The sequence below is a fragment of the Phacochoerus africanus genome, chromosome 3 (assembly GCF_016906955.1).
Source record: "Phacochoerus africanus isolate WHEZ1 chromosome 3, ROS_Pafr_v1, whole genome shotgun sequence".
NCBI classification, from domain to species: domain Eukaryota; kingdom Metazoa; phylum Chordata; class Mammalia; order Artiodactyla; family Suidae; genus Phacochoerus; species Phacochoerus africanus.
Window position 1 is genome coordinate 1,034,031 of NC_062546.1, and position 22,177 is coordinate 1,056,207.

A 22,177-nucleotide genomic window follows, 5' to 3' on the forward strand; every position below is an offset into this window, starting at 1 on the left:
AGAAGAATTATAGGAAAATGTCTGTATGTGTGTATTTATTTTGCTTTTTAGGGCCGCACCCGTGGCATATGGAGGTTCCCAGGCTAGAGGTCGAATCGGAGCTGCAGCCGCCGGCCTGCACCACAGCCTCAGCCACGCGGGATCCACACTGTGTCCGCAGCCTACACCACAGCCACAGCAACAACGCCGGATCCTTCACCCACTGAGCGAGGCCAGGGATTAAACCCGCGTCCTCATGGACACCAGTCAGGTTCGTTACCACTGAGCCACAGTGGGAACTCCAGAAAACATTCGTTTTTAGATGGTGTTCATAAGTTTGCTAATCAAAACATGCTGATATAAAAAAACAGTTGCATTAGTTGCTTCTTAGTTTTTGCTGGAGATTAGGGGTTTAAAGCTATAATACGTATGTAATTCAGCTTCTGAAAGTAATGAGGGAAGCATTTCAACGTGAGGACAGTAGGATATACGTAGTTGTTAGTATGAGAAGGTAGGAAGAATGGAAATATTTTTGTTATGGGGAAAAAGAGAGTAATTTTGTCCCAAAGCTGTTTTTTTCTGGATGAGGAAAAAAAAAGGGGGGGGGGCCCAAACCAGTAGGATGCAGAAAGTGATGGAAGATTTGTGGAAAAGGAACCTTGGGGAAAGAGTTTTGTGCGTGGTCGGGACTGGCTCGGATTAGATGGGATTTAATTAAGCAAATGAATTTTGCTATTTGTCTTTTTGCCTTTTCTAGGGCCTCAGCCTTGGCATGTGGAGGTTCCCAGGCTAGGGGTCCAATCGGAGCTGTAGCCACCGGCCTACACCACAGCCATGGCAATGCGGGATCCAAGCCTCATCTGCAGCCTACACCACAGCTCACAGCAACGCCGGGTCCTTCACCCACTGAGCAAGGCCAGGGATCGAACCCACAACCTCATGGTTCCTGGTCGGATTCGTTAACCACTGTGCCACAACGGGAACTCCCAATGAATTTTGCTATTACAAGTAAGCTGGTGGCGGAGTTCCTATGTGGCGCGGCGACGCCGTGGGCTGTGGTGTAGGTCGCAGACGCAGCTCGGACCCCGTGTGGCTGAGGCTGCGGTGTAGGCCGGCGGCTGCAGCTCTGATTCCACCCCCGGCCTGGGAACCTCCGTGTGCCGCAGGTGCGCCCTAAGCAAGCAAAGGGACAATTCTCTGCCACCGCTGTCGCAGAGCATAAGAGCTGGTGACCCAGCCCTGCAGGCAGGCGAGGGGACCCAGGCTCAGCTTGGTCGCATGAACTCTGGGTCCTCAGGCCGCAGCCCCAGGGCTTTTGTTTCTCGGAGGCCGGTGAGGGGCGGGCTCTCGGCCTCGCTGGGTCCTTTTGCCAGCGTCGGCTGAGCCGCGTGCCCAGGGCTGCTGTCCCCCAGCCGGGCAGGTCCGGGCCTTTGACCAAGCGTGTCGAGGTGGAGCGGCCTGGACCCCGGCCGGCAGGGCGCTGGGGAGTCACGTCCGCCACCGAGCACTCGGGGCTCGGGGGCAGCAAGTGCCCACGGCAGGAGGGTGTGTCGCTGGTGCCCAGTGTCTGTGTGGGGTGGAAAGTTCTAGAAACGGACGGTGGCAGTGTCTGTGCGGCAGTGTGCACGTACTCACTGTCCCTGGACCGCACAGCTACAGATGCTTCGATGGCTGAAGGTCGGGTGCGTGTTGCCCCAGGGGAAACAAGCCTGAGCGGATCCACCGGAGAAGTGGCGAGAGGCATTTGGAGAATCTCTCGGAAAACTCGGTAGAAATACCTGTAAATTAACTGTTTGCGCAAAATATTTGCATCCCTCTTTTATCGCCTGTATCACCCTTCCGAGACGTGGCAGGCGTTCGTGAGTGACCCTTCCTCTAACTGCACCCCTGAGCTGGTTTGGCCCTGAGCCTCCGCCCGTGGCGGTCTTGAGGCGGCCGCTCTCGTGCCTGCGAACACAGCCCATTAACCACCACGTCTCGATTTTAGGAATTTGAGAGTGTGTTTTGCGGTAAAACCGGCAGACGGCTAAAGCTGACCAGATCGGATTCCCTGGTGACGTGTCCCGCACAGGAGACTCTACAGAGCAGCCCCGCGACGGAGACCAAGTGACTGGACGGGACCCCGGCTCCCGGGGCGCGAGTGCCGTTCCTCGGTGGCCACAGACGTCCCCAGGCCTGGACTCGGCTCTCACGGGCTCACTGAGGGGACGTGGCTCCGTGGATGGGACTCCGGTGGGGACTCTGAAAGCACACTTTGTGGGAATGTTTATCTAGCCATTGGCGTCCCTTCCACCACTTGGGGATGAAGACAGCTTGACCATTAGTAAGTAAGTTTTCAATTATCTGTCTGATTCCATCATGTTTTCTTAACATGATAACTTAAAAAAAAATTAACATCTTTTGTAATTGCTTTAGTCTGAAAAGGTACATGGCTTTTTACTTATTTTATTTACATTTTAAATAGGCCCCGTTAGCAACTGGAACAAGTTAACTTGTCCCAACTGTAAGTAGTTTGGAAATTTTCTCTCCTTTGTTCACCGCTTCCCCTTGTAATGACCTCCGGCCGCGTAGAACTGCGTTGTCAAACGCGGTCCTATGTTCAACCGCTTTGCTAGAAATTTTCCAGAGACTTCCTTTAAAGGTACTTTTGTCCATAAATGACACATTGTCCCAGTGGCCTCCTCACTGTCCTCACTTTCGCACTGAGACTCATTACTTTGTGTAATAAACTGTGGTGTTTGGAACGGAGTTTTGCACGCGAGTGGCTTTATTGATGGTGAGAGGACACCCGTCCAGTGTCCTCAGTGCAGCGCAGCCGCCAGCGGTACGGCCCGCCCGTCGGGGGCAGGGTGTGACGCGAACGCAGGACAGGCGGACGAGGCCCTCCTGTGGAAGGACTACTGTGCCTGAGATTCTGTGTTTTGGCAGCACTGTGGCCAGGCATTAATCTGGAGGTGTCATGTATCATTTTATTGAAATCAGGTCTCAGTCTTTACAGGAATGTTCTGGAAACAAGTTGTCGCATAGTTTTTTTCTCACGGGATCACAGAGGCTTCGGCAGCACAGCCCGCTCCCGCTCCCGCGTCGGGTCGAGCCTTCATTACCCAGGCCTGTGTCCGAGGTCCGGCGGTCGCCGAGGGGGCCGTTGTAGAAGCACGTGGACAGAACAGCTCGAGGCACGACGCTCTGGGGGCCCGTGTCCCGTCGCTGCCCCGAGGACGTGGAAGGGCAGGTGGGGCAGGCCAGCCGGTGCGGTGGGGCCCACCTTCCAGGCCGGGCCCGGGGGCGGCTGCTTCACTTGGCGTCACCTTCTCCCGAAGTCGCCTTTAGGAGCTCCTGGGACCCGATTTTTCCCCGCCCCCTCCCATCACGGCTCCTTGGCAGGCGGCCGTGTCGCAGATGCCAGGGGGGCCCTGGGCTCCGACAGCCCCGGGCCGGCCGGGATCACCAGGGAACCCGGGCTCGCCGTGCGCCCCGTCGCGGCCGTCCTTGCTCACGCCGGGCACGCCCTGTGGTCCTTGAGACGGGAGGGAGGGAGACACAACGGGGACGTTAGCGGCTGTCCGTTCAGCCACCCTGTGTCTTTCTCGGCTCAGGGTGGGGCCCCGGGGAGGGGCAGGACGTGGCAGTGGCAGCGAGAGGCCACGGGGATGAGCCTCAGGCCGCGGAGCCCTGTTCTGTCACAAGCGGAGCCATGCAGACCTACAGGTCGGTCGGTGCCACGTGGGGAACGGGTCTGGGGTGCGCGAGGGGGATGCCCTGGGAGGGGCTTGGTGACGGTGGTGGCACCAGGCGGATGCACTGGGCGGGAGGGAGACGCAAGGGCCCGGGCCCGCCCCCGGGGGACGGCCACCGAGCGGGGACGGCAGAGGAGGGCGGGGGCAGGGCCGGGCCGGGCAGGTGTGCGGACACAGAGGTCTCCTCCCGGCAAAGCATTTACACTTCACGTGAAAGATTCAAACATCCAGGGTGCGTGTGGGTCACTTAAGGGGAGGTTCCATCAGAGTCGAACTGAGATGGATACTGGGTGGCTGGGGGTGAGCAGAGCTTAAGTGACTCAACTGAACGCTTTGGCCGCCGCATGTCAGGGGCTCTTGGCACAGCCCCTCGCCTCGTGTCTGGCGACGCTTTGCCGGGAGAGAGGAGTCGCTTGCTGGGAAGACAGGGACGTGCCCGTTACCCACCCCCGCCTGTGAAAATCAGCCGCAGTGACCTCGTACCTTGGAGCCCTTGATCTCCGTCAGGCCCGTCCAGACCCTCGCCGGCCGAGCCTTTGTCTCCTCTGTCCCCCTGGCTTCCTGTCAAAGGCAAGCGGCAGAGGCTTAGAAGACCCGGCTCCAGCCAGAGACGGGCCGCGGCGGCGAGCACCTGACCCGCGGGCCTGCGGATCCCGTGCCTGCTGCCAACGCTCCAGTCCGTCGAGACACACGGGCAGAAGGACACGCAGCAGCGCGCCAGGCCCCGCGGCGGGGGGGACAGAGCGAACCCCCCAGGCGCCCCTCAGCAGCTCTTCTGGAGGCTGAGGGTTTTCTCTGCCCCTGTCAGTTCGACATGACTTGTGACAGGCTGTATCTGTGGTGTTTCAAAGCACCCCCTGAACTGTGTCCCCCACTCCTCCGCCTCAAACTGGTCTTGGCCTCCGCGGCCTCCTCCAGGGCCTGTGCTGTGTGCTGCTGGGTGCAGACCCCTTGTCCGGACTGATGTTTCTAGAAGGAGGAGCCTCTTGTCAACACAGGGACAGCCTGGCCGGGGCGGTCCGTCCCGCCTGACGTTCAAAGCAGTGACACGGTTTTCTTTCAGTGGCGCTGTCCCTGGACCTCTTCCAGTCGCAGAAGGAAACAGGCCTGCAGCGACCGGGAGCCCAGGCTTCACGAGCCGCCCGAGCAGGCCGGGGCCTCGGGAGCCGGTCACTGACCTGCTGTGTCCCCCGGGGCAGCGACAGTGGCTTCTGCCTAAGGGCCTGTAGCACCTCTCCTGGTTCACCTCAAGCAGTAACCCCGGGGCGCCTGGGGCGGTGGCTGCCCTGAAAACCGTGCTGTTTTCCCGAGACCCCTGCAGGTGGTTAAGGCGCGTTTTGAATTTTAGCTTCAAGGGGCTGGAAGGCACTCAGATCCCTGTTTGGAGAAAACCCTCTTCGGGCTCTCTCTGCAGACCACAGCCTCGTGCGCTGAGCTGGCACGGCCGCCCAGGAGCCCCCGAGAGAACAGGAAGCTGTCTGCTGGCAGATCCGCCTCATCACAGGCGCCTTCCCCCGCGGAAGCGTTTAGACGCAGCCCACAGGTGAAGCAGAGCTCACCCGAGACTCCCTGGGAGCCTTTTCTCACGCTGCTTTTCAGAAACAGGAAGTCGTCTGGTCAGTAGGTTTGGAATGAACTGCAATCATGAACTTGATCTAAATCCTGACCTTGGGCCGTGAGCCTCGCTCACTAGGCTGACTATGCTGGCAAATGGTCAGAATTTTATTTATTATTATTTTGCTGTTATAGGGCTGCACCCCCCGCATATGGAAGTTCCCAGAGGAGGGCTCGAATCGGAGCTGCAGCTGCCAGCCTACACCACAGCTCAGGGAAGGCCGGATCCTTAACCCACTGAGCGAGGCCAGGGATCGAACCCGCGTCCTTATGGTTCCTAGCTGGGCTGGTACCACCGAGCCCTGACGGGAACCCCCTGGTTAGAACTGTCAAAGGCCACTTGGGAAAAGGTCAGCAGCCGACCGTCTACCGGGGTCAAGATTTTCCTTTTTTCATCTCATTTCTAAATTACTTTTCTTAGTTCCTCATGGTCCTTAAAATGGATTTTTGGACGTTCCGTTGCTGTCTTTGCCACTGTTCTCCAGGCCCGCCTTCATCGGGGCAGGGCTCCTGGGTGTCCACGGGCGGGGGGTGGACGTCTCACGTTTTTCCCGCCCTCCTGCCCTGGATGTTTTTCCAACGGATTCGAGACAAACCGCCCGTTTGGAAAACCGCGGTCAGGCTGCAGGGTGAGGGCACTGCCCGAGCTGGGCCTGAGAGCACGAGGGCCTCTCCCAGCATTTCTGGATGAGCCGGGGACCCGGGGGCAGGGAGGGCCGGGGCACTGAGGCCGCTCGGACGTGGGTCAGACACGGGTGTCAAGGCAGGAGGCCCCCGGCACATGTCCCAGTGACTTGGGCCCGATGCCCCTCTGGTCCCCCGTTTGTCCCCTGCGTGGCGGGGGCGATGCAGGGACTGGCTGGGCTCCCGTGCGGCAGGCTCGTCTGCACTCACCTCTGGGTCCGGGGTCTCCCAGCTCTCCGGTGGGACCGCGATATCCGGGGGGCCCTCGGGCACCAGGGTGGCCCATGGAGCCTGGGGGGCCAGGGGGGCCCGGGGGCCCCGCGGGACCAGGCCGGCCGATGGAGCCTGGGGCCAGGGGCTTCCTCAGGTGAGCAGCCAGCTGGGCAATTTGCTCTTTTGGAAAAACAACGAGGACTTGGGTCGTCGGGGGGCGGGTGGGGGGTGGGGTGCCGCGCGAACACGGGCCTTAAAGGGAGTTTGTTCGTTGACTGGAAGCGCTGGGACTGCTCTGGGCGCCTGGGGTGCTGTCGGAGCCCCTGGTAACCCCGGGAGTGAACCACAGCCCAGAAAGGAGCGTGTGAGACCCTGACACAGTTATATTCGTCCCTTTAACTGCCTCACCCGTCAGGTTTTTAGAAGGTCTGCCCGGCACTGGGCTCCACGGGAAACCCTGCGGGGGCAGGGGGCGGGGGCTCGTCCCGGGTAGACCCTCGGGACCCCAGGGAGTGGCGGAGGGTGAGGGAGCGGCTGGGGTGAAGATGGGGGGGTGGGGTTGAGGACAGCCTGGCGGTGGGGGGGGAGGCAGAGGCTGCAGAGCTGCCCTAAGGGCTGGGGTGGGGGGAGCACTTACCGCTGATCACCCCCCCACACAGCTCCCGGATGTGCTGCTCACTGGCCTCTTTCCCCTGAAATTTACCCCCCCAGTCACCAGCATATTAGGGGGCGAGCTGGCACCTCTTTGAGGCACCCCCACAATCACACTCTGAAAGTAACCCCGACTGTCGAGAAAAACCCGGATTAAATCGAGGGAGGCCAGGTGCCGAGGGGCTTGGGAAGGAGGGGGGCTCACCGGGACTCCGGGCTTTCCCGTGATGCCGGGCATGCCGCGTACGCCCTGCAGGCCCGGGGGGCCCGGGGGGCCAGGGAGGCCGTCTACGCCGCTGGTGCCGTTGGGGCCCTGGATGCCTTTGGGGCCTAGCTCCCCTCGACTGCCAGCCTGGAGAGAGCAGGGGGCTGTGGGGTGGGGCCGAGCCCCCCACATGGGCTCCCCACTCCTGGTGGGTCACCTGTGACCAGAGGCCCGTCACTGCCTCAAGGCCCAGGGTGGCCAGGGAGCCAGCGTCTGCCAGGCACTCACCTCTCCTTTGGGCCCAACAGGGCCGCTGGGACCCTGCAAAAGAGCAGAAGGGCAGGGGTGGGCTGGGGTTCCCTGCGAGCTGTCGGTTGGAGGGAATCGGTGCCCAAGGGCCCGTCTCGGGAGTTGGGGCGGAAGGAAAAATTGCTCTGTCCCTGAAGCTATTGGACGGCCTCAGAAGGTCCACAGCGGCTCCTCCCTGGATCCAGGAAAGTCGATTACATTGCTGAGGTTGTGTGGCCTTACGACGTTTTTAAACTTCTCTGGGCACTGGTGAGGAGCTGGGTGGGGTTTTCTTACTTTATCCCTGCTCTTTGTTTTTGTCACACACGAGGCAGAGCTGAAGGTCCCTGTGCACCACCTGTGTCCCCAGGAAGCTGCCCAGCAGGACAGGACCAGGGCCTCGGACCCGACCAGACAGCAGACGGCCCGGGGTCTCATCCTTCTGGCCAGAGAGCCAGCTGCCCCCTGAAGCCGGGAGCCTGAGGGACCAGCTTCTCAGCTCACGCCTGCGCGGCCCCACAGCATAAGGCGGTGGTTCCTGGGGTCAGAGCTGTCCAGGAACTTGCCAGAACCAACCCCACACCCACACACGAGGACAGGACCTTGGCTAGAGATGGGAAGGCTTTGCCCTGGGCCGTGAGGCTCTGCAGGAGACAAGGGGCTCGGAGACGCTTAGTCACAACTAGAAACCCCTGGCCACGTGGGAGCCGGAGAGGCCTTTCTGCAAAGGCCCGACGGTCCATTTCGGCCGCTGGCAGGGTCGCTGTCAAGGATTTTATTCTTCACTTAACCTCAGTCTTGGTTCTGTGGGAGCAGCTTCCTTTCGCTAAATCGCACCTCTGAAAGGCCCCGATGGCACACAGGAGGGGCGGGCAGAGAACCTGCGGCCGTGTCCCCGGGGGGGGGGGCCGGTCAGCGCCCGGGCCTGGGCTGCCCACAGCCCGCCTGGACCTGCAGGTGCCGTCCGTCTCCCCACCCCGAACGGGCCCAGTCGGCGCTGCACTCATCCCTTGAGGCCAGCGGTCACACTCACCAGCTCTCCTTTGTCCCCAGGAAGGCCGTCGGAGCCCGCGATGCCCTGAAACGACACAGCCCCAAGTCGACCACCTGCCCACGCTGCCTCTCCAACCCCGACGGGAGCTGCGCTCAAGGTCCAGGCCCAGGACGGGAGGCCCAGCCACCCGGGAGCAGAGCTCAGGTGGGTATAGACGGTTTCCCTCCCCCGGCGCTATGGCGGGGGGGGGGGGTGCGCGCAGAGCAGCAGCCCCCCGCCCCCGGGCCTTCCAGAGAGAGAGGGTGCTGCCTGGAGAAGCCAAGGCATTTCCCAGGGGCGTGGGGCTCCCGGGCTGGGTGCCCAGAGCTGTCATGAGCGAAGTCGGAAGGAGGCAGCCCCTCGCCTGACCTGAAAAGCGTCCACCCACCTGGTCGCCCTTCGGGCCTGTGGCTCCTCCGGGGCCCTGGGCAGAGAAAGACTCGGCGTTAGCACAGCGGGCATCCCCCACACCCACTGTGGGCCCGCACTGTTCCGAGCCTGTCCCCAGAGTGCCCCAGGGGTTTGTGGCATTGCCTGCGAGGGTGTGACAGTTTAACAGGCCCTGCTGGTGACAGCGAGGCCTCCCGGCTGGGCACCGTCCCTAGAGGAGCCAGGTGCCCGGTGAGCCAGCTTCCCAGTGAATGGGGGTTGGGTGTGACTGCCAGGGTCACCCCAAAGACACTCGGGTCGCTCCAACAGTGGCCCAAGGAAGAACCCACCCAAAGGGCACACCGGTGATCCGTCCCTGCGGCTGCAAAGTGCAGGCGACAGTGGGGGGGGGGGGGCAGTAACGGGCCCCCACCCCCACCCCGGGATGGGCGCAGCCCCAGGGCCGCCTCTTTCCACATCTCAGAGGCCCTGGAGGCGTTGGCGCCTCCTGATCCCTGGAATTTCCTGCCCGGAGGCTAATGAAGGGCCCACTGTCCCAGCCCTAGGCCGTGGTTTCCGTGGCCCCGCCAACCCACGGCCGCTGCTGGTGGCGACAAGGGGCAGGCGGCCAGCCAGGGAGGCTCGGGAACCCCTGGGGACCTGGTGTAGTGTGGCTGGGCCGAAGCAGAGATGCAGACCCCCAGCCTCCTCCTGGCAGCCCCCGGTCACCTGGTGACCACCACTTGGCCTCAGGCCCTCTGTGTCCTGAGTGTCACAGGACAATAGGGACCCAGAGTAAACCCGCCGGCTATGGAACGCCGGTTGGGAGAACCTCAGAGTTCGAAGCAGTGACAGTGACTCTTGCTTAGGGCGCTGGGTTTCACACTAAGTGTGGCCCGTGCCGGGTTAGCCTTCAGGAAACCCTCCCCTCGGCCCCAGCAGGGCCCGATCACCTGGTTACTGGGCTCCCACAGTGAGGCGCCCTGTGGGGCCTAGGACATGGGACCACTGTGTGTCCGGTGGGGCGTGGGGCGTGGGGGCTAGACCCCCTCACTGGGACAGCCACTTACCCGGTCGCCCACGCCACCTCGGAGGCCCTGGGGGCCGGGCAGGCCGGGGGCTCCTGCACTGCCCTTCTGGCCCTGTGGACAAGGACAGGCTCATCAGCATCCAGGGAGCCCGGGGAGGCCCCTCCCCAGCCTGGCGGTCCTGGGCTCCCAGGGCACAAACTGCCCACCGGGAGCCTGGGGAGGCCCATCCCCAGCCTGGCAGCCCTGGGCACAAACCACTCACCTGGAAGCCTCGGACACCAGGTGCCCCAGGGGGACCTTGTGGGCCCAGTGCCCCCTGAAAGACAGAAGGGGAGAGTGAGGTGGGGGGGCGTCCTAGGGGCGCAGAGGTCAGGCCTGCCCTTGGACCCTGTGCACTAGCCAGACTCGGTGCCAGGCACGGCCGCCCTGGGCCCCGAGGCTGGTGCTGGCATCGTCTCGGTTTGCCATGGGGCCGGGGGGCTGGGACGTGGCTCCCCCAGCACGGAGGTCTCCAGGGCAGGACAGTCGGGCCTGGCCATCACCGTGTCCCCTCTTTCCTGGGCTTGGGTCGTTCCTGCATCTAAAAACGCCACCCCGGCCTGCACAGAAAGTGGGCCCACTCAGCCATGGCCCCATGCCCCCTCATCCCCCCACTTACCGCCGAGCCCCTGTGGCCAGCCTCGCCGCGCTCCCCGGGGGCGCCCACATCTCCCTGCACACAGGGACAGGGACAGGGTGTCAGCAGGGTCCCTGCAGACTGGGTGGGGGTGGGGGTGGGGTGTAGGTACTCACGGGGACGCCGGGCTCTCCTGAGGGGCCAGCCTCGCCCAGCTCTCCAGCTCGGCCCTGCAGGGGAGGAAGTGCCCTGAGAACCTGCTGGTGTCCCCGCATCCAGGGCCAGGCTGTGGCCTAATGTCTCCCCCTCCCCCCAGAAAGCACCACATACCAGTTCTCCTTTCTCACCCTTGGACCCTGCTCGGCCAGGGAGACCCTGTGGACAGAGGTCAGAGGTCAGAGCTGCCGCGTCCAGAGGCACATGAGGCCAGAGGGGTGCCTACAGCTTCTCTGTAGGCCTTGACACACAGCCCCCTACATGCGCCCCCACATGTGCCCCACGCGAGGGGACTGCTGGCGCCGTCCCTGGGGACTCCGTGCACTCACTCACCGGCAGCCCGTCGGGTCCCTTTTCTCCTGGGGCACCGCTGCGTCCAGCTTCTCCCTGTGGGAGTTTGGGGGGACACCGGGTGCTGAGGTCTTGGAGGCTGAACCTCCACAGACCCCCCCCCCTCCCCTGCAGACCACCAGCTGGTACCAACCTTCTCACCGTCGAGGCCTGGCACGCCGTCCCGGCCGTCCTTCCCTGGCATGCCCTGGGGACCCAATGGTGTGAGGCCTGAGGCCAGGTGCCCCACCACCCTGCAGCCTGCTCGCCCTCCAGCCAGCTCCCTCCGCCACCTGCATCTGCACCACCTAGGCTCAGTGGGCAGGTGGTGACCTGCGCTGCCCTCCCATCAAGCAGGTGAGGGTGGGGAGGGTCCACCCAGACCCTTCACGGCCAGGGAGTTGTGCCCACTTTGAATTTGGAAAACTGGTTTGGGAGCCAGGACTCGGGCTCTCAGGCCTGACTAATCCCACAGCCACGTGCTGGAAGGTGGCAGAGCCCTGCCCCCACTGCCAGGCCCACCTGAGCTGTACCTGGGGGTGGGGCTTCCCAGGGGCTGAGGTGGGGAAGGGGCCAGGAGGAGGTGCAAGTCCAGGCTGAGCGTGCCCACACCTGTCACACTCACACACACACACACAGATGAGCTCAGCCTAAGACCCTCTTCTTCTGCTTGGTCTGGACCCAAAAGAATCTGCAGCCTCGGACAAAATGGAATTTGGGGGGCTGTTCACCACTACGAGGCATTTCCAGCCAGTGAGAGCAGAGCGTTAAACCAGGGTGCGCCAGTCGCCTGCCAGGCCCGACCGCGGAAGAACCGTTCTCCAGGGCAAGCAGGGAGCCACCTGCCCGTCCCTGCGCTGGCAGCCGCGGCTACTCACCGGCTCTCCGCCCAGCCCGGCCATGCCAGGGACGCCTTTGGGCCCAGGTCTGCCCTAAAAGACATGCAAGCACCCGCCGTCAGACGGTGGGGACAGCCCCTCCCAGTCTACCTCACCGGGGCTGGGGACAGGGACGCGCCAGGCGCCCCGCCCACCCCTTTCCAGACGCAGGGTTGTGCTCAGCCGGCAGCCGCCAGGGGAACGGCCAGTCTACTCCGGAGCTCTCTTAGGATCCTGGGGACGCTGGAGCATCTCGAGGCCGCTGGACCTCTGGCCACCAGGCTCAGGAGGGGGGCAGTGGGGCTGGTCCGGAGCAGTCACTTCAGTTCATCTCAAGATGCTTAATCGCCTCGGCCTCACTTACACTCCCTTAACCCGAGTGGCGTCCTCTGTCTCCACCTCACAGGGGCGGGCGGGCGCAACCTCGGCACAAGGTCAGGCCCCACCGCCAGGGCCTATCGCCGGGCGCGTGAGGACTTGGACCCCAGAGGGAGGGTGGTCCTCTGGCCCCTCCAGAGAGGAGAGTGTTAGGTGACGGCAGCTTCAAGGAGCCACGGGAGGGCTCCTGGGAGAGCTGCCCCAGCGGGGGGAGAGCAGGGGCCCCCAGGCCCAGCCTGGCACCGTCCAGGGCTCATACCTGCCCACGCTTCCCTGAACTTGCCTCTGTGGGCCCCCGCCCCCCCACCCCCGATCAGGCCCTTCTGGGGATGGTCCCAGAGAACCAGGTGTGTTTACTTACGAGGTCACCCTTGGGGCCACGGACCCCCTCTGGGCCCCTCTCGCCTCTGTCACCCTGAAATGACAAGGGGGGGCAGGGGATTAACTCGAGAAGTTGGGAGAGGGGTTCCCCAGTGGCTCAGTGGGTTAAGGATCTGGTGTTGTCACTGCTGGGATGCAGTTTCAATCCCTGGCCTGGGGAACTTCTGCAGGCCATGGGCCCAGGCCCCTCCCCCCAAAAAAGGTGGGAGAGCTGGACTGAGGGAGGGTGGGGGACAGTCAGCGTGAGGAGTGGGGATGCTGCCTAGGTTCGCAGAGGCCAGATGGACGCACATTGCACCGCACGTCCCGTCTGGAAAGAAAAAGCACACAAACCTCCCACCAAGACAACCCACTCCTTTGGCCGACTCGCCCCCCAGGTGTGGCCTCTGGTACCTGCCCAGGTGTGCCTAATCCTTCCTCCAGGCATGCGCACAGCTACCTGCCCAGGTGTGGTCACTGGTACCTGCCCATGTGACCCCCCCCCCAGGTGTGGCCATGGGACAGTTCAGCCCCAGGAAGGGTGAGCACAGCCCAGGGGGCAGAGGGGCTGGGGAAGGCGTCTGAGAGGAGGAGAGACCACAGCCTGGGCCTGTACGGGCCCCCCTCCACCCCCAGACACACACGTACCACTTTCCCAGGGGCTCCTGGGATTCCGGGGGGCCCTCGGAACCCGATGGGACCCTGTGGAGGCGAAGGGGGCTCTGAGGCCTCTCATCGAAGCCTGGCCATCATTCCCCCAGAACTCCCAGCTCCCGAAGGGGCCCTGCCCCAATTAGCCCCCCAGGGGTTCCCGAACCCTCTTGCCTCCCCCATTGGCCCCTCCCATCCCCCTTTGGCCTGAGCCACAAAACCTTCACAGCTCGGGTTGGGGGAAGCGTCCAGTGAATGGAGGCCCAGAAGCAGCCCACCCACGGCCACTGGTCAGGCCCAAGCTCACGGGCCCTTCTGACGTCTGGAGTGGCCGGCGGAGGCCCTGCAGACTTACCCGGTCCCCAGAGGGTCCAAGTGGCCCTGGAAGTCCTCGCAGCCCCCGCGGACCCTACAGGGAGAGAGCTGGAGCTGTAGAGCCAGGCCAGCAGGCCCCCTAACTCACACACCCGGGAGCCACTGAAGGGGCCTGGTTTCTTTCCGGCAAGCCCTTGGCCTTGTCCCTGAAGGGGGCCACGCCTCCTGCGATGAGCAGCCCGGCAGAGGCAGGACCCCGGCCTGGTCCCTCCAGCCCTGAGCCGTCGGAGGGGCTCCTGTCTCACATCCCGACCCGTCCACCCCTCCCCCACTTACCTGCAGCCCCACGGTGCCCGGGATGCCAGGGGGCCCAGGGGGGCCCGGGTCACCCTGCAAGAGGCATACAAAGTGGTAGTGAGGGGGGTGAGGCCCGAGCTCTCCCGGCACCGCTCCATGCCGGCTTGCCCCCCTACGCAGCCGTCAGGGGCACTGCCCCACTTCACAGCGGAGCTGCTGAGGCTGAGGGGCCCGGGTCCTCCTCCGTCCAGCAAGGACCTAGCCCTTCCCAGCCGCCTCCTCCTGCCAGGGGCCGCCCCCTCTGTTGCTCACGAGGCGGTCTGGCCACACCCACCGCACTAGAGGGCCCCCAGCCCCCGCCCTGGCCCGTGGGGGAGGACAGACGCCCTCCAGGGCAGTGGCCATGGGGGAGTGTGGCGGGGACGGCTGGGGCCACTGTGAGCCGAAGCCAATCTTTTCAGCCCGCAGCGGGCCTGCCCAAGACCAGGGCGTCCAAGTGAGGCCAGGTGGGGGCTCTGGGCAGAGACCCTGTCCCACAACACAGGCGCTGGGACGCGTGCCCCAGGGCAGCCAGCCCCACCCCCGGCGCCACCCAGCCACCGCCCGCCTTCACCTTCTCGCCATCCTTGCCAACTTCTCCTTGCTCCCCTTTGTAGCCGGTGGGTCCCTGCAAGTCGGCAGTGGGCGGACAGTCACAGACCCACCCCCCCAGGCAGCTCTGCCCAGCCCCCAGCCCAGACAGGGAAACGGAGGCCCAGGTAGAGGCACCGGGGCGGGGGGGGGGCAGGAAAGGGGCAGGGCCATGCCAGTGCCTAGCGGGTCTCGGTGCTGAAGGGGGACAGGGACAGAGCGAGGCCCCTAGACAGGGTGAGGCCAGCCCCCCTTTCTTCCTGGAAGTTTGGCAGGCTTTTTGGACCCCCATTCCCTCCCCCCCCCCCCGCGGCTCTCAGCCCACGTGGGGGCCCGGCCACTTCTCGCATGTGAAGGCTGGCTGGGGTCTGAGTCGACCCTCGAGGGCTGCTCACCTTGAACCCGGGCATTCCCGGGGGCCCCGGGGGGCCTGGCGGACAGATGGCTGGGCACTGCAGGGAAACCTAGAGGTCAGACCCCTCCCAGACCAACAGGGGCTGACACGGAGGTCAGAACCCGGGGGCCAGCAGATGGGGCCGCTCGGCGCAGGTGACGGGAATCTTGGGCCCTGGGGCCTCCAGCGCAGCCCAGACAGGGTGTCCATCATTCAGAGCGGCCGGGCCGGGCCGGGGCCAGACGGCAGCCAGCTCACAGCCCGGCTCCAATTTCGCAGCCCCCGCGCAGCCCTGGTTCTAAGCAGCTATTCAGCGTGGGGGCTGCCGGCTTCACAAAGGCGCCTTTATCACGTGTGCCACTGGCAGCCAGCTCGGCTCAGGGGTCCCCATGGTGACAGAGGTGCTTTAGGGACAGGCGGGGGCCCCGAAGCACAGGCTAAGGCTCCACACCTGGGGTCTCCGCGGGGCTCTAGGTGGCTCCGAGGCTGGTCAGGCACAGGGCGGGGACCACCTCCCGGCACCCCCGCCTCCCTCCCTCCCCAGACGATCCCTCAACCCTCCCCGGGCCGCCGGGGGTCGGGACTCCCCCAGGGGGCTCAGAGCCGAGCCCCCTGGAGGCCCCCAAGCCCAGGCCCCTCTGAAGACAAAGCTCAACCACCAAGATAGCCGTGGGTCCCGAACGCTGAAACCTCCGTGATGGGAAGAGCCCTGTCTGAGCCTCCGGTGCGGCCCCGCGTGCCCTGCGCTCGCAGCCCTTGAAGCCTGTGCCCAGGAGGTGGCTTGTCGAACGTGGGCTCTGGCTTCAGTGAACGCAGCCCTGCACAGCCGCTCACGCGGGGGCGCCACGGGGACTGGTGCTGGCGGTGGGGGCTGCACCGAGCCCCATGTCCCTAGGGACCCCCACCCCTGCCCCCCACCCCCCACTCTCCAGGCGGGTCCGGAGCCCTTCCCACCAAGAAGGCACCCCCACAAAAGGCTCCCCAAGGCTGCGCGTGCCCACCTGAAGGTCTGTAGCGCCTTCGGGGAGGACCCCTGGGTGACCCTGGAACACGGAGACGCCAGCTTGACACGGCCCACGGCCCTCCCTCCGCTCCGCCTACCACCACAAGGGGACCCGGGGCCCTTCACCCCCCAGTGGCCAGTGCCAGGGCTGCTGGCCCATCTGCAGGGCAGTGACAATGACAGAAACCACCTGCCCTTGGGGCGGAGTGGCCACCAGGCCTGAGCCCCTCCAGTTCCAGGTCAGCCGACCCAGCCGCTGCCCCCAGTCCCTGGAACCAAGGGTGGTTTGTGGCCAAGAGTCTCCACCCAGCCATGGGTCCCAGGGGGCCTGAGGACGGGCACCCTGGGGACAGGGGAGCCGAGCCCACCACACAGTCACCATCCGTGCCTGAAACCCTCCCCCAGAAGCTCTGGAGCCCCTGCCCGGTACTCACAGGGGGTCCCGGGGGGCCTGGGGGGCCAGGAAGGCCTGGGAGTCCGGAGGGTCCCTGTGGGGGGTTATGACTTAGGGCAGGACGAGCCCCCACCTGAGGTGAGGTGACCAGCTCCCGCTCTGAAGATGCCCTTACGACGCTTCCCGCCACCACCCCGCCCCGCCCCTGCCGTGTGCCCCCCTGAGACCTGGTCTGCCCTGACCCGGGCTGTCAGCCACTGGGCCCACCTAGAAAGGAAGGGGGGAAGGAGGGCAAGAGGAAGGAAGGAAAGCTGGGGCCCCCAAGGTTGAATCTGGGGGAGTCCTGGCAGCTACTCACCGGGGGGCCCCGGAGGCCGATCCCACCTGGGGGGCCGCTCACCCCTGCCTCTCCCTGGGGAGGTAAGAAGTGAGAGATGGGGTCTGCACCCCAGGCCCTGGGGACCCCGTGTTCCCAAGCACAGGGCAGGGACTCAAGCCCCACCCCCGGCCCTGGTGTGGGGCCCGGAGGCCACGTCAGCTGTGGGGGTGGGGGCCGTGCTTGGGTGGGGGCCACGACAGTTGTCAGTACTCACGGGGGGTCCAGGGAGGCCTTTGCCCTGCAACACCAAGCAGGGGGTCAGAACCTGCTGGGGCCAGAGGGGTCGCCCACCACCCACCCCCTCCCCTGAGCTGGTCACATGGGCCGTGGGGGACGAGCGCCTGGGGGGAGGGCGCAGCCCCGACAGTGCTCAGGACCCCAGCAGAGGCTGCAGAAAGGGCTGGGCCCAGAGTCTCGGGGCCCCACACTCCCGCGGGATGAGAACAGGTACTCACCCCCAGCCCAGGTGGTCCCGGGGGTCCCAGGCTTCCCTGCAGGAGGAAGTGAGGCGTCAGGGGTGGGCTGGAGCCAGGTGCCCTCACTTGTGTTTGCAAACCTGTCCCCCTCCCTCCCGAATCCATCTCTTCTGCGGAGGGGCCCCTGTTTTACTGAAGGCAGGTGTGGGGGGTAACCTCTGATGCCCCAGGGGCCTGGGACTGGTCCTTCTCCAGCAATCCTGCTGAGGAAAAGCCAAAAGAATCCCTTCCCAGGGGCGCTGCTGCAGGCTGGACAGGCCACCAGGAAAGCCCACATCAGGTGGGACCTGCACTGTACATGAAAGCCCGATGCCCGCCTCCTCCAGGAAGCCCGCTGGCCTCCTCGGCCACAGCAGGGGGCCTGAATCTCAGCAGCCGACACCCTCCTGGTCCTCTGGTGGTCTCACATCCCAAGAATGAGGTCCTTGTACCTTAGGGCCACCCCGCCGCTCTCAGGCTCCCTGCAGAAAGCCTGGACCTAGCACCCCCGCCCCCAGCCCCAGCAAAGGACCTGCCCACCGCAAGCAGCCTCTCCCTTGTTTCCCACTCAGAACGCTCCCGCGGGTGGGATCTGCCGCCCTGGCCTCCTGCCCTCTACACCCCAGGGCTGGGGGATAGTCACTTCTCGAAGGGGTGAGAGGGAGAAGGGGGTTTTGGGCTCAGCTTTGCACTGGAAGCCATGAGAGGAGGAAGCTTTCCTGCCAAGCTGGTTGCTCAGAAGGCAGGTTTCTGTGGACAGTGATCAGACTTACATACAGAAAGGCTGGGGGACCACAGGCCCTTCAGGTAGGCACGGATGGGCAGCGTGCACAGGGGGCAGGGGGAGGGACAAGGGTACCTGGGGCCCGTCACTCCCCAACCACACCAGCCCCCACCCCCATGGTCTGAGGGCTAGAACAGCTCTGACCAGAGGGGGGCGTGGGACAGGGAGGGCACTTCCCACGGAGGTGGGGGGGGGATGTGCCCTCCTGCCCCTCCCTCCACTGCAGGAGCGGATCCAGTCACAGCAGCTGCCCTCAGAACCACCAGCCTCACGCCCTGGGGACAGGCAGCGCTCAGCCTGGCTACCCCTGGCCGGGACCCCGCCCCGAACTAAATTAAGCTGCTGCCTTACCCGTTCTCCAGGCGCGCCCTTGGGTCCAGGGGGTCCATCCTGCCCAGTCAGACCCTGGAGGAGGAGGTGGAAGGAGAGCTGGAGGGTCACGTGAGAAGGACATGTCCCCACAGGGGAAAGAGCAGCCCGGGCCCTTCCCCGAGTAAAGTCGGTCCAGAGCAGGTCACAAAGACCCTTGGGTCTGGGATTTGCCCTCCTGGCCCCATCCACGGTCCCGCTGAGGGGCTGGGGGCAGCCGGTGGGAAACCAGTCGCTGGAGCACCTGCCGGCTCGCCGAGCACAGCAGACAGGGGCGTTCGCTTCTTAGACACGCACCCCCCACCCCCGCGCCCCCCGCAGTGCTTGCAAAGCCTCTGGTCCTGACGCCCCTGGATGCAGAGAGTGGGTGGGGGGCGGGGGGCTCGGAGGCGACTGGACAATGGGCCTTTGTTCCCAGGGAAGCAAGAGCTGGCAGGACCTTCACCTCTCCTGGGCGCTGGCTCTGCGTCTGGCAGACAGGGCCAGACACTAACGGTTCTGGGATAAAGGCCAAGGGCCCCCCGCCGGGGACATGGAGAGACCCTCTTGGGACGGGGGCTCCTGCTTGAGGAGGCCCAGCTGGAGAACAGCAATTAAGCCGGACTGCTGGGCGCTGGGATGGGGGCCTCCGGGCCGGGCGGGGGATGGGGGAGGGTGGCGCCCTGGGGAGGCGGGCACACTCACGTCCACACCAGGCAGTCCCGGCAGCCCGGCCTCTCCTGGCTTCCCTGGCTTCCCCAGGGCCCCTTTTGGTCCCTGTGGGGGAAAAGGGCAGAGCGTGAGAGAGCTTGGCCTTCACCAACAAGACAAGTGTCGTCCAGGGGGCATGGCCGGCAACTCGGGAGGCTCCCTCGCCAGGGCCCAGCGCCCTGCAGACCCAGCTGCCGCTCACTCCCACGCCCACCGGCCTCCTCCCCTTCCTTGGCCAGAACGTCTTGGCCTTCGCAGCTAAGGGCCAGGGGATCCCTCTGCGGGACCCTCAGGGAGCGCAGCCCCTGCTCATTTGACAGGTTACCTGTCCCCCTGCCCGCCTGTGGGGGCGCTGACCCCAAGGAGCTCCAAAGCCAGACCCTGCCCAGAGAGGCGGCGGGCCCCAGCACCCCCCCCCTTCCTGCTCTGCACCCACCCCTGCTCTCAGGCCTTCCCTTTGGCGACCCAGGGCCTGGCGTGGTGGGACCCGCCGTCAGTGACAGTTCTGTTTTAGGCCCACCCCCCTCCAGACTGGAAGGAGGCTCGCTCCCCGCCCCCACCGCCGCCGGACACTCACCGAGGGTCCAGGCAGCCCCGGAGGACCAACTTCTCCCTGCAGAGGGAGACGACACGTGACCCAGCGTCCCCGGGAAAGGCCATCCCAGGGGAGCCGGGCTGCGCCCAGAAGACAAGACGGAGCCCTCAGCCTGCTGTCCACATCTGGGGGCACCGCCCTCGCAGGGCCAGGCGCAGAGGCCGCGGTGGGGAGAAAGGTGAGCTGGACGGACTGGGGGCTTTGCTCACTTTGAGGGCACACGGAGGCCCCCAGAGTGATGGGAGGCATCGTGAAGGCCCGCCCTCCACCTGCCTGAGAAACTTCAGAACCTGGGGGGAGGTGCAGCCCCCCAGGCACGTGGAGGATCAAGGAGGCGCCCAGCACCCCCCCGCCCCGACCACCGCTGCATCTGCCTCTCACCCGAGGCTTCATGGCTACGTGGCAGGTGGAAGTATCCCCAGAACGAATGGTTGGGTCTGCTGGGGAGCCCCGGGCCCCGAGTCCCCAGCCCCACCAGGAACGGGCTGGGCGCAGGTGGCGGGCGGGGAGGCCACCAGGTCCAGGGCTCCACATGGCTGCCCTGGGCAACAGCCCTGCAGGGGGTGGCAAGGGGGAGACAGGACCATTAAGGGCCAGGCAGGGCCCCGGGGACTCAGGAAGCAGAGGACCAGTCTAGAGGGCTCCACCTAGAGGAGGGAGGAGAGGCCTGGGGGCCTGACTCTCACGGCTGTGACTGGGGGGCTCTCACCTCAGTGGGGGTCTGGGGGCGGGCTGCAGGCTTTCACCTGCCCCCCACACTTCCCCGGGTTGCACACAGGCTGGGGTGCCCTTGGAGGAGGCCATTTCTGGGGCAGAGCTAGCCAAGACCCCTCCGTGGGGGGCTCTGACCCCCAGCAGCTGCCAACAAGACCCCCCCAGGGGGCCAGGTCCCACCCTGGGCCTCCTCCCCAGAAAACAGGACCCGTTCTGGGTCCCTCACAGTCGATGCCCGCCTTTCCCATCCAGAGGGCGCTGCGTGGCCACCCTGCCCGCTCTGGGGAGGCAGTGCCCGGGGGGGCTGCCCAGTAAGGATCAAGGACCCTCTCTGTCCCGTTTCACATCCCACACGGGATGCTGAGCCAGCGCCCCAGTCCTGGGGGGTGGGGGGGCTTCTCTATCCATCAGGCCTGGGGCTCAGGGAGGTTGGGGCCAGAACAAGAAGCCCACAGTCGCCCCGGCCTTTCCCGTCCGCAAAACTCACATCAATGCCGTCCTTGCCCGGCTTCCCAGGGGGCCCTTGGGGGCCAGGGGGGCCTCGCGGTCCCGCTTTCTGAAAGAGACAAGTCAAGTCGTCAGGCAGCTGTACCCCCACCCTCTCCTGCCAGGCACGTCCCCCTGTGTGGCCTTGGGGCGGCACCCCCCCCCCACCAGTGTTCTCTCTTCTCAGTCTGGGGACGTTGATGAGCCAGGGCCTATCTAAGCGGCCAGCGACCCCAGCCCTCCTCAGGGACCCCAGAGCCTCAGGTTATGGCAGCACCCTGCCTTCCTCACTTGGCCAAGCCTGGAAAGGGACAAAAGATGCCAGCCCCCACCCGGTGAGCAAGGGGCAGCCCCCAGGCTCGTCCCCGAGGTGTCCGGGCATCCGTGGGGGCTCAGCCAGGCAACGGTGAGCCTGTGCCCAGAAGGTGAGGGGACTATGGGGTGACTAGGCTGTGCCCACCGTCCCCAAGCGCCCTGGGCTTCCTGGCTCCCTTGCCGACCCCGGGGGGCTGCAGGGGAGGAGTGGGGCACTTATTCGCTGGCTGCTCTGACCTCAGAGCTGAGGACCCCCCCACTCTGGGCTGTGCTGGACGGCAAGCCCCGCGCACCGGGGCCCGCACTCACCTGCGCCTGGGTCACAGTCACGGTGGCAGCCAGGAGCTGCCCGAGCAGGAGCAGGGCCAGCGTGGGGGCGCGGGCCATGGCTGCACTCACGCTCTGAGCTCTGAGCGGCGTCGGGGCAGCACCGGCCTCGAGCTGGCTGGCTCGGCAGGCGGGGCTGGCGCTGGGCCGCCGCCAGCCCCCGCCCCGCGGGCCCTCGCACAAGCCCCCCATTCAACGGGGCCCACCTGGGAGGGTGGGGGCGTCCGCGCTCCCTGCCGAGCCGGCCCGGCGCCGCTGCCGCTGCCGAGAGGAAGCAGCCCAGGGGGAGCTTTCTGGCCAGGCTCTGAGTTAAAATTAACCCGGGACTGGTGAGCTTCACAGAGCCGCCTTTCAGCGAAAAGGAAAGAAAGAGGTTCTTTTCTCCGTGGCTCCTCCGCGGGTGTGGGGCCGGAGAAAACCATGTCGAGGTCTCCTCTGCAGAAGCGCAGTCTGGTCCTGCCCGTGGGTGGGTGAGCGCACGCCCCTCCCAGGGTCTTCCGAGGGACCCAGGCCGCCCGAGGCCCAGGGAGACCCCCGGAGAGGGTGAACGCACCTGTGCCAGTGCCAGACAGGACCCAGGCTCCCGCTCCCAGGCCCTCACCCCAAACTGTAACTGGACTGAGTGGTCCGTGCCCAAGGCCAGCCCCGGCAAAGACCACCCTCTCCCAAGCACCCACTGCCCTGAGAGCAAAGCGGTGGCCTTGGCAGAGATGAGCAAGTGCCACTGGGATCCCGGGGCCCCCGTCAGAGCGTTGACCAGCTCTGAGGCTGCTGTGCCCTCTCGCACAAGCCTGGGC

General features: G+C 65.3%; 2 protein-coding genes across 5 annotated transcripts in view; one reads left to right on the forward strand and one right to left on the reverse strand.

Moving 5' to 3' along the window:
• The window catches only part of TCFL5 (transcription factor like 5), a 21,004-nt gene extending 18,277 nt beyond the window's left edge, over nt 1-2,727 (forward strand). For 2 of the 4 annotated variants that reach the window (XM_047770684.1, XM_047770685.1), the window contains exon 6: nt 1,967-2,727. In XM_047770684.1, coding sequence (XP_047626640.1) covers nt 1,967-2,089 — 123 coding nt within the window. In that variant the 3' untranslated portion in view covers nt 2,090-2,727. The remainder of the gene's footprint in view (nt 1-1,966) is intronic. The other 2 variants (XR_007133778.1, XR_007133777.1) reach the window with 2 other exon arrangements.
• On the reverse strand, nt 2,409-21,627 carry COL9A3 (collagen type IX alpha 3 chain). The gene is made up of 32 exons (XM_047770681.1): nt 21,363-21,627; nt 20,740-20,808; nt 19,521-19,556; nt 18,938-19,009; nt 18,236-18,289; nt 17,101-17,136; nt 16,860-16,883; nt 16,625-16,678; nt 16,307-16,360; nt 15,871-15,912; nt 14,871-14,927; nt 14,459-14,512; nt 13,885-13,938; nt 13,589-13,642; nt 13,231-13,284; nt 12,584-12,637; nt 11,845-11,898; nt 11,121-11,174; nt 10,970-11,023; nt 10,751-10,795; nt 10,597-10,650; nt 10,463-10,516; nt 10,067-10,120; nt 9,844-9,915; nt 8,793-8,828; nt 8,405-8,449; nt 7,372-7,404; nt 7,084-7,230; nt 6,865-6,919; nt 6,225-6,407; nt 4,200-4,277; nt 2,409-3,496 (listed from the first exon to the last, which is right to left on the reverse strand). The coding sequence occupies exons 1-32, from the start codon at nt 21,570-21,572 to the stop codon at nt 3,306-3,308; spliced, it is 2,187 nt and encodes a 728-aa protein (XP_047626637.1). The 5' UTR covers nt 21,573-21,627; the 3' UTR covers nt 2,409-3,305.
• Nucleotides 21,628-22,177: the final 550 nt, after the last annotated feature.